The sequence below is a fragment of the Siniperca chuatsi genome, linkage group LG1 (assembly GCF_020085105.1).
Source record: "Siniperca chuatsi isolate FFG_IHB_CAS linkage group LG1, ASM2008510v1, whole genome shotgun sequence".
In the NCBI taxonomy this organism is placed as follows: domain Eukaryota; kingdom Metazoa; phylum Chordata; class Actinopteri; order Centrarchiformes; family Sinipercidae; genus Siniperca; species Siniperca chuatsi.
The window spans coordinates 23,565,488-23,581,117 of NC_058042.1; the positions used below are offsets into that span (position 1 = coordinate 23,565,488).

Here is a 15,630-nt window from a genome sequence, read left to right on the forward strand (position 1 = left end):
TGGCCTGAGAGGATGTGGTTAATCTGTCAAATGTTGCTGTTTTGCTGAACTTGGTAAACAAGGAGGTGACGTCACACTCAGCAGACCACACAGGTTTGTAGTTTTTCAGAAGGGAGCAAAACCTACTTGCTTGACACCATTATATATTTCCTTTTTTTATTTTCTACAAAGTCACCACAGAACTTGAGGGAAGGAGTATTATATCCAGGGGGCAATCCATGATTCCCTGGGTTTGATGGTGCTAAGAGTGACACAACAATAAGCACCCAACACCTGTTTTAAAGGTAGAACAATGGTGCAGCACCATTGTTTTATTCATTATAACTACCAATGAATCCAAGCTGACTGCAGCCTCTTGTGATAATGAGAAGTACAAGCTTTTACGGCCATCTTTCAAGCTAATAGGAGGTTTCACAAGATAGATTTTGGGTCAAGTATCAGTTTTAGTATGCAGGGCTATTGCAACTGATCATAAACTGTTTAATTCTGTTTCACCTGGCAAACCAATTATTTAGTGCATCTGAAATGTCAGTGATGACAGGAGAAATGAATCTCAGGGCTGTGATGTGACTAATCATTCAGTTTGTCAACTTGCCATTTTCACTCATTTTATGAGAACTGGTCTCTGTGTCTCTTTCTAAGCCTGGAAAATGTCTGGCTCTTGACCACATCTTACACTGACTCTATCACTACATTCCTTCCAATGACAGACATTTTACTGGTAAGCAGTGATCATACTGGTGGGGGTGACAGAGGCCATTGCTACAGCAGCTGGCTGGCACCGTTGCAATGAATCACCTGTTTTTCCAGGCAGAGTGACTGTGCCATCGAGAGTGTTGTGCAATCCCAACTGCATCACTGCCAAATGGAACAGACTTCAGTGTCCAGAAACCCACTGGCCACCTTGGCATTCAAATCAATGCGGCTATCATGGGTCTCCCCTTTTGGAATTTTTTTTTCTGTCCTCAAATGATGCCTGTGTTTTTGATTGAAACAGGTTGAAGTCTGACTGTGATATTTTTGCGATGAGGCAGCTGAAAAGTCATGATACTGTTCAACAAATGTGACCACTTTCACCCAGATGAAATCTAAAAGATTGCATGTGCTTTAAAATAAGACGGTGTAGTCCCTCATTCGTCCAGGAGTGTTCTATCGTAGAAAAGGTTTCAGTCGTAAGACGTTTCGGCTCCCATCCGGAAGTCATTCTCAATTGTGAAAAAATGGACTTCTGGATGGGAGCCGAAACGTCTTGATTCTGAAAACAGTGTCCAGATGACTACGACTGAAACCTTTTCTATGATTGCATGTGCTTATTTGTTATTAACCCTTGAATGTTGTTCTTGGACTAGAAGCCTCTGAAATAAGATTTTGGCCATCATAAGGGGATATCTGATTCCTAATAATGGGCCAATGTTATATTGATCAAACCACAGTCATTTCCTTTTTTCCTTTTGGCCTGCAATCATATTATCATGTTTCATACTTGTATACCTGCAGCAATGTGAATATTTTAATGTAGCAGCACTGACTCCAACCAATGGCACTACTAAAATTGTGCTAAAAAGATCACCACCTGACACTTGGCTAGATAGATTTTTAGAGCAAATATGATTCACCCATACAGTATTCAAATCGGAGATCTCTTCATACTGCAGAAGGCAATGGAATTATTATTATTATTGAGGAAACGGCTCGGACTAAATCTTGGTGTGACAGCCAGAATTATCCCCGGCCTTTAACTACACCGGAAAGTCCCATAAGAAGGACCAATTCCCTCAATAACTGTGCTTTGGTGTGCTTTTAGATTATGTGGACCTTTCGTAAATGGCAGGTTTTATTGATTCCCCATCTCCGCATGATTTGCCCATGCAACTTCAGGGCTTAGGAGTGTTTATGTGACACGAGTACAGATGACCAAAAATGCCTGACCGAAGATAACCTTACAGAGCTAAAACAAGTATTTTTACTCTTAATATAAGATACAGAAACACTGAAATACTGTGCATGCTTGTCATGCTGGATGACTATTGGCTCTTTGATCAGCACTTGAACTAGAGGTGTAAAGCAGCATTAGAAGAAGTATCTTTTTAAATAAGTAAAAGTACCAGTACCACTCCATTACAAGTAAAAGTCCTGTATTCATAAGTACAGACGTCGTAGTTGCAAAATGCACTTAAAGCGAGACTATGTAACTTTTGCTGCTACAAGTTACAGTTATGGCATAATTAGCTAAACTACTATTTAGCATTTAGCTAAAATTCTAAGCAACTGTAACAGTAGCGCAAGTGGAGAAGAGTCACAGTCAGCAAACTGACTCAGTAATGTCTTTTTTTTTTTTCTTTTTTTTTATACAGCAAATATTTACCTAAAGTTTGCTAACACTAGCCACCATATTGTACTGGTCATACCAGACCACGTATGGTTGAATTCTTATGATTTTAAAGTATCAAAAGTCAATGTGGAATTTCTGTGTTTAGAGCCAAATAATAGCTTTTTCAAATGGGACACTAAATGGGATGAATTGCAGGATTCACATATAAACATACAGTAAATGCACATGCTCGCACACATTGGTTCACCTCTGCTTGTCTCCTCAGACCCTACAATACTGGGAAGTGCTGACATAAATGTGCAGTGCAGTCATATTTGTGTGTAAGATATAACTGGCAAGGTGATCTATGTCTTGTTTGGTGACTCTTTGCATCTTGCAACAGCACTCAAGTAGCACACGTGACACTGTTGCATAGCGCTGCTTTTGCATAATGCAGCTCTTTCACATTCTTGTGTTTTTGAGAGAGAGTAAAAAACATCAGAGTAAAACATCTAATGGATTAAGTGTTATCTTGGCCTCAGGCAGAAGTGAAGGTTTGTTTCAGGTCTTTAATGAAAGATTGACCTACTTGGCTTTTTACCAGTTGTTTTGTCATGGTGGTCTTTATGCACGCTAGTTGTGTGTTTGATGTAGGCATGCTGCTGTGACAAGAAAGGGTAATGTGCGTGGATGATTAACCTCTTGGAGCTTATTGCAGGTTTGCTCTTGGAAAGTGTGTGTCACTCAGTAGATACCTGTGTATATTTTTGGTGCTACATGCAGAGCTCCTTCTTATGGTGATGTGATTGTGGTGTCTTTGCATAGTGGGGGTGTGATGTTTTGATCCTTCATCATGGGCAGTGGCAACAGTGTCAGTTTGGAATAATGTAAATGGATTAAGGCAATATAATCACAGTTGTTGGGGAAATCCCTGTATAAAAATTAAAAATCACCCTGAGAGTTTCAGTTTTCTGCCTTACTGCTTATGCTCTCTTTTGACATCCTTGTTTGTCAAAGCAGGTTGATTAATGCCAGTCAGTTTCATCTACCTATGAAAGTATGTAGGTTCCTCTCTAATGTCAACTAAGAAATTGATTCATTTATTCATGTGTTGATTATTTAATTTATTCATTAATTCATCGATGGTTGCAGACCTGGGAAACCAATTTATAACCAACTACACAGCCGCCTCAGTCTGTTAAATGTGCAATGAAAGCTGGTTCACTCAGGAGCTACGAATCCAAAAGAATTACACGAGTCTATGATTTATTTATTAGTGTCCCATTATGGTTTCAATACAGCCTCAGTTCCCTTTCTAGCCTTACAAGAAGTGACGTCTCTGGTATACATTGAATAATCTGACTCTTTTTATCTTTGGCATAAAAATGGGCATTTGTAAAGATGCTGAATATAATAAGCACAACATACCAGCTAGCATTAGCTTAGTTAATATCAGTTGAACTCTAGTGTTTTCTCATTTCCATGCCTTATAACACAGCTCAGATATTAGTCCTCAACCATCCTCTGTAACCATGGCAACTTGTGTTTGAACACATCCTCAAGTAGTGATTGAGTAGTCACAGTAATGTTAAAGGCTGAATCTGTCTTCTAAATGGAAAACTGAAATGTGGGAGTGAGTGAGGGAGGGATGAAGTGGTGGCTCATGAAAACTCAGACAGCCCCCTCCCCCCCTGTTTTCAAGTACCCATCAAAGTTGATATTTGGTGACTTCGGTTTGGCTTCAGATTTAAAATTGATTCTCTCTTCTGGTTGAGTGGCTGAATTGATCGCAGGTCCATCCCTTTTAATGGTTTGCTTTCAACTTGGAAAGACAGGAAGGAGGATATGCTTAGCTTAAAAGAACACTTTTTCTAGCAACTTTTGTTCAACAATAAATGGCCACGTTACGTATGACTCGATACTGGATTATCTATGTTGGATTTGTGGGAGTGTGGGTTGACTGTTTGCTTCTCCTTTCCCCTGCATGAAACTCGACACCTGTGTCGGTGCTGCTGCCGACAGATGCATCGCCTGCCTGCCTGAACCATTTGCCAAGCTCACTCACTCACACGCACACACACACATGCCTACAAATGTACACATGCAAAAACACACAGGCAGACAACACAGGTGTAGTTTCTGTCACTCAGGAGGTGTATGCAGTCTGTCACCTGACCCCACCACCAACCAGGTGGACAATTATGCTAACAGGCTTTATTTCTCACATGTAGCTTCCTTTTCAAGTAGAGGTGTGAAGGGGTGTGTATCCTCGTGTCTGTGTACAGGTGTGTCAGAACTGTCCATCATTGTGTACCATCTGTACCTACAGCAATAACCTAGCTTTACTTCTGATGCCATGGAGCCTATCATTAGCAAACCTTGGCTACATTATTTTGTGAGGTTACGGGTTAAGTTAGAAAAAGAATATTTGCTCTGTGGAGCAAAGATGCTAGTATACCAGAGTTTACCAGAGAAACAATAGTGGCTCCGCCCTGCTCTTTATTTGTTTTTTTTTTTTTTTTGGAAGTTTATGTTCCAGCAACTGCAGCCAAACTTGCCTTTAGTTAGTGTTAGTGTTTGCCAAACTCATTGGTTCGTCCTCATCCTTTTTACTCCAGAAAAGCCTTTTCTGTTAAGTTTGAAAATACAAACATTAAGGCAAAAATTTAACCACTGCGTTGCTTGTCAAAGTATTTTTCTGTTGACCATTCTAACATAACATGATTTGGTTATGTTGGAACCAATAACATTTTAATTAAAGTTGTATTTGTGATACTATACTATAATAACGGGCCTACTAGCTCTACCCTGCAATATAATGCTGCTCCTTTTATGCCCATGTTTTCTACATGGATCCTCAACTGGCGAGGATGCTGACTTTTGCCTGGGACATGCCGCTTTAGCCTCAGCATTTTCCCAATATATCATGTGTGTAGGCACCAAATGCATATTAAAGACCATTTTACAGGGTTCTCGTTTTTAAAACTAATCAGCTGGAACTGTTTCCAGGCAACTCCCAGAGTTTTAGCATTAGCTTATGCTATCCAGCTAAAGCTGATACAATCCGGTAGCAACGGTCATCGTTTCAGCCAACAAAATCCACTGTCGTCGGCTAGAAATGAGAAGCCTGCTTTTGTTTACATCTGTGTGAAATACGAGAATTATGTTTAAGGTAATAAGGTAAACATTGTTTATCTTATCTTAAAACCATTCATGGATAATGTTGTCATAATTGTCAAAAGTGAGAAACTTTATTCATCCCACCCAGGGGAATTAAAGAGGAACTACAAACGGATGCATGATATAGATAAACACTTGTTTGTACAGAAAGTGGTCAAAACACTTAAAACTACATTTGAACTCAACATGACAGCATCTAACATGAGCAAATACACTGATTGTGATTATTCTGTATAAATTAATTGAATTTGGTGCCACCGGGTCCTTTCACACAGATTTCCCTCACTAGACCCACTCAAGATGGTAATGATGAAGACTAACGATGAAGTGGTGCATTGCAGGTACTTTCCATTGCAGGCCCAAGTGGCATTGCATTAGGTCAGGATCATTATGCTTTTAATTGCAAATTAAAGTGTTTATTTGAAAATACTTGTTCAACTTCTCTGGAGACAACAAGTTGCTAAATTAAAGTCCACCTGAAATCACGTTTAGTCATCCAGTTTTGTAGTAAAAAATAATGTCAATGTGTTTTTTAAATGTATTAATAGTTTTTTTAATATCAAGAGGAAGAAAAACATCAGAAATGTTCCTTTTCGTCTCAGCCGGCTGGAGGGACATGTCAGTGTCTGTGTTTGATTGACAGCAGCTGTCCGAGTGCCGGTGTTACACCGTAGGGAACTAGAGACAAAGTAAACGAACTTGCTAGCCTACATGTCATGGGCAGACAGCGTGTTGTTAGTGGTATTGATGAGTGAGGACCACACCAGCATCTAACCGGACCCAAGTGACATTTACAGGTACGTTTACATGCTGTTTTAATGTTCTGCAGCTAATTAGCTATCTAGCCTGCAAACTGACGCTAGCAGAGTATTTTTCCCCAGTGAATGTTTGTTTGGTGGCTCGTTCAAAAAGACGAGTGTGTTCATGTTTTGTTAATATTTAATGTTTGTTAAAGCTAATGTGGTTATTATTCAGAGTCTGTGGCTCTTGTGTTGAATAGCAGGCTGCTGTCTGAGTGGCTCAGTGTGACTGCTTTATGCAAGATTTGATTGGCTGTGTCAAAATAAGGTCTCTGTCTGCGTAGACAAAACTAAGGGGCACCATCATGTAACGAAAAATATAAAATATACATTTTTCCCTTTTTGGTTTCTAATTTTTTTTTTCCCAAAGAAGAACACAGGACACGTGATTTACATAGCAGATACAGTATGTTGCTGTAGCAGACACAAAACATTCAAGTCCAAGGTCCGAGTTAAAATAAAACACAGAAATGCTAATCAGAGGTAAACCAAAGAAATCAGATGGACTAATTACCATGCTTGTGTTAGCCCAGTTTGCCCCTGATGTTGAAACTAGGCTACCGACATGCTCTGGCCAAATATTTAATGTGTTCCCTGGTCCAGAACTCCTCTAGGATTGGCTTGTTTCACTTGTGGCTTGTTCTATTATTGGATTAGAGGCCATGCTACTGTAATAGGGCCTGGGCATTCCCAACAGGCACTGCTCTGCCTCATTGATCTCTTGAACAATAGCTACATGTTCCAGTGCTCGGTCTCATTTTCCTTTTATCTCACAAGCCTTTGTCTGACTCTTAGGACGTCCGTTTTTTCCAAATGAAATCGAAATCTGTGTATGTACAGTAGCAAAATGTAACCTGCTTTCCTCTAACTCTTTGGTGTTCTCTGTGCGCTGCCTCTGCCCTCCTCTGGTGTGATGTCTTCGTTTACTGTGTATGTTGAATCCCATGTCTCTGAGCTACTGACTCAAACACTACGATGCTTAACACAAACTATACCGGCAGCTCACACTGTTTGGCATCTGTCAACATTTTTTCTCTTGGATGTCCATTTCCCAGCTCTGGTAAATTGGGGCTATAGATTGTACACTGTACCTACAGGGAGCACAGATAACCTACTCAATAATGGCCCATTTACACATAATTTAAAATGGCAACATTTCTCAGCAAAATCTGTTAATTCCAATGGATTTGCAGTCATGACAGTGCTGAATTTGAAGGGAACAGAGAGTCCAAAATGGAGGAAGCTATCATAGCTTATTAGCTGTTTGCACCGTTAACTTTTATTTAACCCTCCTCTCTGAGTTTAAACTGCTCCACAAAAGAAGAATGGTTTGCACATATGGAACCCAAAAGTGATCATTATTAAATTAAAGCGAATTATGAAATAATCATATGAATTAATTGTGTAAATTATATAAATGAACCAGTAGTTTGTGAAATTTTTGTTTTCATTTTATTCAGTTTAGTATCTTTTATTTATAACATTTTAATTTTAACATTCAGTGTCCTCAACATTTTACAACCAGTAAAATCAGGACCTCACACAGAATTCTTACTTTCCTTTTAGGAATTCATTCAGTGTTCATTAATGTGTTTCTATATCCTTAATGTTTAGGCTACTGTTTAGTTATCTAGCCCACAACCAAAAATCAGTAAGTCTCTGTGACAAATGTGTGTGCAAACCCTCTATAGTGGGAGGAGAAGACAGAACCGCATTCTCCTCATCGAGGCTGTCTGCAGCATTCACGTTTCTGTGGTGCAGTTTTTGCCTTCACTTTTGCTCCAGGCTACTCTGTTGTTGAAGTGTAGTACAAGTAGTGTCAACTTTCCTAGTGGCCTCACCAACACAATGTCTCTGGCAAGAGGTAGATATACATCTTCAGTGTGTGCTTTCTTTATCGGGTCAGTATGATACAAGGCTAAGAAGCACCTTCAGGGCTTGGCTGCTTGAACGCAGCTGACTCTTTCATTATCCCTAGCTATGTTTTCTCCTTACTGTAGTGAAACTTAGTGTTGGCTTTACATGTGCTGAACTGTAGTTTTGGGCTCTTCCTCAAGTTATTTGTCTTTTCAGAAACGTGAAAGTTAATTTTGACATGAAAATAGTAGTTTGACAAAAACAAGATCTGAGTCTATAGCCAAGCTAGTGGCTCTTTGAGGTTGTACTTCTGCACAGCGGTGCTTTGGTCATAATGACAATGCTAGCCTGTTGATGATTAGCAGGTATAATGTTAATCATGTTCACCATCTTAGTTTAGCATGTTAGCATACTAACCTTTTGCAGGCATTTGGTCATAAACCAGTAGTATTGGAGAAATAGAAATTTTGACCAGATGATGGCACTAGGTGAAAGATCAGGGGATCAAAGTTATTACAATTCAGCCTCTCGGGACCATGAATGTGTGTACCAAATTTCAAGGCAATCCATCCAATACATTCAATAACGATCAAAAATGTCAACCTCAGAGGAAAAGTCAGAGATTCAATGGCAATCCATCCAAAGTGGAGGACTGACCGACAGACATTGCACTCCCTAGAGCTATGCTGCCAACACAGCTAATAATTCTTAAATCGGGGCCCACTTGCTTGGTTTTTGAAAAGCTCTCAACCATATCTCATCAGCATGGAGATTGCTCAGTTGTCATCATGTGACCGAAGTATCAAAGTATCATATTCCTGTATACTTCCTGAAGATCCCTATTAATTATTTAACAAAAGGCCAGTCCGCTATGATTTCATTGACCCTGAATGAGCTTCTCCTGTCATTGTAAACATGAAAAATGTTATCGTACAGCAGAGTGGTACTGTTGAATGTTCTTTGTTATGTGAGCCTGCAATAGATCAAAGGAGTGTAGGTGTAACTGGTGCAGTTGGGTTTAAAGTCAGGAGGGGGAGGAGGGATGCTTTGTGCTTATGTGTGGGAGTGTACAGCGTATTAATGATTATGGATTTGTGTTCTCTGTCTGTGTGTGTTATTTTTCCATGTGTTGGTGGTTCAGTGTGTGTTTGTTTAATCTTGGATGTAAAAATTGCATTAATTTCTTATTACTGATGACTGCAAAAGGTTCTTGATGTTGTGGAGGGTATCACTGTTCCTCTCTTGTTTGGCAGGAGTTGGCATCAACAGTAAGGAGCAAAGCTGAAAGGTAGGCAAGTTAAGCAGACAGATAAAACTGCAGACTGACGGCACTCTGGTGCAGCAGGTGGATGAGTCGTACAGTCAGATACAGCAGGCAGATAAATAAAGCATGCAAGCAAACAGATGGGCCTGCACCAGCATGGAGAGAGATGAACACAAGAGTGATGTAGCAGGTTGCTATATGTGAGACTTCACTGCACTGCTGTAGTCATCACTGAAAATGCAGCTGCTCTTCTTCTCAAGTTGAACTCAAGTTGCAAGTGGTGTGTCACCAGCCTCTCATGTAGTATTTCTGCTTGCTTTATTTGTTCCTTGCAGTGGACAAATACAAATTGTGCTGCTAAAACTTCTTGTGCTTCTGTAATTTTATCAATTTATTAGTCTTAATTGACCTGAATAGGCTGTTTAGCTCATGAAATGCCAAACCCAGGATTGGATAATGGAGCCAGTTTATATATATTGAGTTATTATATTGAAGGCATTTTCCATTCAACATTTTCCCCATGATTAAGATTTGAGTATGACCAACAATATGCCCTTCAAACCAGATTTTTAGCCATGCTAGTGGCACAGCTAAAAATGGCACCACTTTGGTCCAGACTGATATATCTCAACAACTATTGGATGGATTGCCATGAAATTTTGTACAGACATTCCATGGTTTTACACAGATAATTTTTTTAATGGACCATGTGCTGTTACTGATGCTAGAGATGGTTTTGGTACTGGTAATGGTATCCTTATAGATATTGTTTGGAAAAATATGCTTTTAAAGCATGTCCTATCTTTAAAAAAAAGTTTCTCTATACATATATGCACTTATTGTGATTCTCTTACACTTTTGGTGCTCTTTTACACAAAACATTTGGATTACATTTTGAGAGAGCTGTCTGTTAAATTGCATTAGGTCCATACCAGAGATTTACCTTCATTTTTAAAAACTGGCTTTATTGGAGTGTCGTGCTCACAATCAAGCTCATCATTTGTTTTGTTTGCATGATTTGCATTTTATCAGGTGAAAAGTTTGAGGTTAAACAAGTTGAAGATGTTTTCAGCTGTGTTTGTTTATGAAACAAATCAGTCCTTGCTAGAAATGTGTATTGTTTGCGTGCAGTGAAATAAATTATAATTCAGAGGATTCACGTCAGGGCTCAACATGTTTTAAGGAGGGATAAATAAACCATTGGGTGTGACAAAACCAATTTTCATATTACTGCTAAGACTGAAAAGGATTTTGTGTTAACTGATTAAGTTTTGTTTTTTGTTTTTTTTGTTTTTTTGTTTTTTTTGTTTTTTTATTTTATTTTTTTTACACCTACAAAATGATGAATTTCACTTGGGCTCCCAAATAGCTGGTGGCACCACTGTGCAAACTGTGCTTTGTCAGTTTTTAGCCCTACTACTGAGAGTGGTGATCTGTTGGGAATTGTACCATTGGTCAAATTTTTATTCAACTGCATGTCGTAGAAAAGGTTTCAGTCGTAGTCATCTGGACACTGTTTTCAGAATCAAGACGTTTCGGCTCCCATCCGGAAGTCATTCTCAATCATTCAATTGCATGATTGAAGCTAATTTGTTCCAGTTGGGTGAAAAGAGCAGAACAACCTGTGGAGCTTGTGGTCAAATTGGTTACCTGAGCGAACAGTTATTGTGAATATTTCAGTATTGATACAGAATTTGTTTTTGTATTCTTTCTCCCCAGATACCTTGAAAAAGCCTTAAAGTATATAGCCAAACATGATGTCACAGTTGATTTAGAGGTATCAGCTAACAAACAAACAAATCCAAGTCATGAAAAAGAAAGCAATGTCTATAGAGGGCACATCTAATGGCTGGGACATGTTGTCATGCAGTATAGCATTTATTTTTACTCCTCTGTATGCCATTGCTTATTGTCTAAATTCAAAAGATTGAAGAAATGAAAAGGCGCCTCAGGGTACGGTGGATTGCGGCAAAGTTAGTCACGTTAAAGATGTTGAACCATGATGTGGGATAATGTTAAAATCCAAAAGTCATTTCTGTGTTTGTAGTTACACAGCCATAAATAGCTTTCTCTAGTTCATACTCTATAGTCCTGCTCAGCCTGCTGGTGGTTCCACTGATAACCATTTCATCATATTAGTTTATCATGCTCTTCCCTCAGTGCTTCCTCTTATCTCTGTACTTCTTCCTGCTGTTTGTCTGACAATTCTTCAGGCTTGTAGAGGCTGATGCTGCAGCGGTTACGGTCTAACAGAGGAATATCACGTTATTTCTGTGGTTTTGCACAGTCCATTTGTGGAAGCGAACAAATACCACCCAAGGGTAAAAAACAGACCACCGAGGCTCCAGTCTGTGATCTAATCAAAACAGAAAAAGGGAGAAAAAATTAGAAATAACCGTGACTCTGAACCAGATGGTGATGCTTTGTGGATTCATACCATACAGGATTTCAAAAATGCGGTCATAATCTTGTAAATCACCCTCAGCCCTGTCAGTGTTTCCACAAAGTCGCTTTTGTTGGTTTCATTCACTGAGTTAGCTCTTAGGCAGGTCTTTTTAAGAGCACCACTCAGAGTTTTGTCTGTCATGATCCTTCACTTGAGAGACCTTTTCATTCTGACAGGTTAGGCTGAACAGTGCGGGATCACTAGAAATAACAGTTCATATCTGTTTTAGGGTGATGTTTGTCCTTTAAAGCTCTGACAGTGTGAGTTATTGTAAGAAAGTGTTTGGCATTGGCCCAACCGCTATCAACAGGTTGTTTGTGGAAGTGCTCTACTGATTGAGACGGAGCCCAAAGCAATAACTGAGACGAATTTACAGGCTGCAATAAAAAGTAGTGCACCAATGAAGGCAGTTATTAAGCCCCCCCCCCCCAAAAAAGAAACAGGTGTTATTATTCTTGGAAAAAACATTACTGATCTTCAGAGGCATTGTTGAAAGGCTGCCTAAAATGTTGATTGGTTAGTTAATATTATATTTAAATAAGTGTGTTTCATAGAATAAATGCTAAACTCTTTTGTTAACTTATTGTATATCCTTAAATAATGTCTAGTTGTATTATTAGCACAATTCGCTTCAGCATACTGCAGAGGAGTGTCAACATTGTGAGCCAGACAAACACCTTCACCCCTGTACCTGAACACATCTTGCATAGGAACCAGATTCTGAACTTCTGAGTCAGGGTCAGAAGCTAGCGGAGCAGATGAGGGGCCGTCTGTGCACTTCAGCCGTGGCCCGGACTGACCTTTCACCTTTGACCCCCACCCCCCATCACCCCCGGCACAGAGGAGCCCTGTGTTCCCATTGGTCCCAGACAGAAGGTGCTCTGTTAGGGAGATCCCGGCTCTGTTCTTCTTCTTCCTGCATTTAATCTCTGCGAATCACAGTAGTGTCGAATCTGAAAATGTACACTTCATATTTCTAGGTATTTTATTCATATTTAAATCTGCAGTGTATATTTTTTTCTTGTCGGCCACTTGGGGGCAGCGGAAACCCAACATTGACGTATCATCACCTTTTTAAGTTGATATGGTGAACTTGTTAGCAAGCAGTTGCTTATTTACACATCCAGCAGTTACAGAGCAACATTATCATTCATTTGGAGTCATGTTTGTGGCCACCTGTAACTCCAGTGTTCACTCTCTTTTAGCTCTGTTTTTGGTCTTGACCAACTCCTGAGAGAAATATGTCTCTTTAGCTACTAAATGCTCCACTATGTTCACCGGCTAGTTGCTAACTGAGTCTTTCTGCTGTTTGGTGCTGAGTAGGTAGTGTACAGTGGGTTTTTACAGCCTTTTCACTGAAAATGGCTGCCTGCTGAGACTAAAAACAGCGCTATGAGAGCAGTGAGAGTGAAATAAAAAAGTAAAGTTGTGGTCTTATAAATTAAGTATGTGTGTATGTGTATATATATATATAAAATATTTATTAGTGAGACAGACTACGAGGTAGCAGGCTGACAGCTCAACATTTAGTGCCCCCACAGCGTGTTGTTCAGTATGGTTTTGTGGTTAACTTTTAAATGTGGTAAGAGAATATGGACCATGCTGTTAGTTTAACAGTGTAAGAGCCATATTGACTTTATCTTGAAAAGATAACAAGCTGGAAATTGCTTTGCTGCTGTGTGTTCAGACTCTTGTTGATGTATGTGTCACTGGCAAAGAAAAACAGATTTTGGATTTGAAGTGCAATGTTTTAAGATGTGGTTTGTTTCACACATCTATTATGAAAAAGATTGTGGAGAGTTGCCTCTCCAGTTCCTGTTGTTGTGGAAAGCTTTGTTGCTTTATTTTTTACCTTGACTCTTTTCATTGTCCCCAGCAGGGACCAGATGGGCTGTTTTCTAACAGTGATACATTTGTTGTCGGCTCTTTTGTTTTATGAAGCATAACAATGGCCTCGCTGTGCACAAATTAGCACTTTCTTCACATTCATAAAATTTCATTGTTTATGACAGTACAAGGGAAAGAAATTTTTCCTCGTGTGTGTGAGTGTGTCATAACAGCATGCCTAACTTCAGAAGCGAGAAGTGGAAAACGGTTTTGGGTTGTGCTTTTTCTATTGGGAAAAATAAAAAAAGATGTTACCTGTTTTATCAAGCATAGAAGTGATGTCACAATGGATTCATGCAATTTTTGGTAAATTCCAAAATCACAACTAACCCAAGAGAAATGTGTATCAGACAGAGTGTAAAGTGAATGTGCCCTCTCTGTAACAACAGAAAAGTCATTCTTCTCCTCCAACATCTGGCTCATTCATCACAGTCAATGAGTTTCATCACTGTGCTGAAGGTTCAGACCTCCTGGTGCGTCCTGCCATGCAATAAGCTCAACCTCTCCGGCTCTGTCCTTCCCCTCTCTGTGTTTGTTTTGCGCAGGTGTAGCTGCAGCCCCCGCCCACACAGCCTATCAAGATGGTGGTGTTGTCGCTGAAAATCTGCGTTCGCCAGTGCAACGTTGTGAAGACGATGCAGTTTGAGCCCTCCACAGCAGTCTATGATGCCTGTAGGATAATCAGAGAGAGGGTTCCTGAGGCTCAGACTGGACAGGGTGAGAATGATTAAAAAAACAAACAAACAGCCTCACAGGAAGGACACTGGATGGCGTGTAAACAGTAAAAGAAACAGGGATGCAAAGGAATAATGCAGACGGAGTAACATCCATAGAATACACGATGCATCTAATTGGAAAGTTGAGTTTATAGGCTAGATGTGTGTCACTGGTGTTTACACACATCTGCTGGAGAAACGCTGTGTGTTTGCGCTGATATGCATCTGATTTGGCATATTACTACTTTAATTTGACTATTTGGGGGATGGATGTTCGGGGGCTCACAAACTAGTTTAAATACTTTTTTAATGTGAGATTCAATAAACAAAACAACAAAAATTGTAATAAAGATTTAAGAAGAGTAAAAGTAAAAATAGTCAAAATTTTCATTTGTTCAGCGCTTTTGAAACATTTTTCAAGTGCTTCTCACGACCCTCAGATTCCCTTTTTTTCTTTTCTGTCTTGTGTAACATGTAATGATAAACTAATGCTGGGATCAGACTACATGATAGTTTTGTGTTAGGCGACCGTAGAGTCATACATTCTTAATGTGACTTGGCCGAGACACGTGGCAAACCACACGTTGGAGCCCAGTTGATCATAGCTTACCATCTTTCATGACTTTGAGTAACGTATATAGGTGATCACTTTACTTTCCACCTGACGCCACCGACATCATCATTCCCATTTGCGCCATATTTACAGATGTGCATGAAGAGCGCTCTATTCTTCTATTGACCAGCATCACAGAACACGTCGTAACTGAACGGGGTGAAATGAGCAATTGTTATGGCCGACACTCAGCTTTGTTCTCGATGCCCCACATCTGTCGGGTCGGTATCGTATTCTGACAGCATGAGGAATAACTTCCATCACAATAGTCTCTAAAATGCTGATGTGTTTCCTCACTGCTCCAGCTTCAGACTACGGCCTGTTTCTGTCTGATGAAGACCCCAGAAAAGGCATCTGGCTGGAGTCCGGAAGGACACTGGACTACTACATGCTCCGCAGTGGGGTAAATACACACACATACACACACTGAACAAATTTGCATTTATACCCAGATCATGTGTATAGTTGTTATTTTAGTAACCTCCAAACTCCAAATATGACCAAGGTGCGGTACAATATAATGATCTACATTTAAATGGAGCATTGACAAAGTGCT

The 15,630-nt window shown here is 39.7% G+C and overlaps 1 protein-coding gene across 7 annotated transcripts in view; it reads left to right on the forward strand.

The window, feature by feature from the left end:
• Positions 1 to 15,630, forward strand: part of tln2a (talin 2a) — a 92,915-nt gene that overhangs the window by 26,599 nt on the left and 50,686 nt on the right. For all 7 annotated transcript variants that reach the window (XM_044190709.1, XM_044190730.1, XM_044190740.1 and 4 more), the window contains 2 exons: positions 14,291 to 14,462; positions 15,380 to 15,477. In XM_044190709.1, coding sequence (XP_044046644.1) covers positions 14,327 to 14,462; positions 15,380 to 15,477 — 234 coding nt within the window. In that variant the 5' untranslated portion in view covers positions 14,291 to 14,326. The remainder of the gene's footprint in view (positions 1 to 14,290; positions 14,463 to 15,379; positions 15,478 to 15,630) is intronic.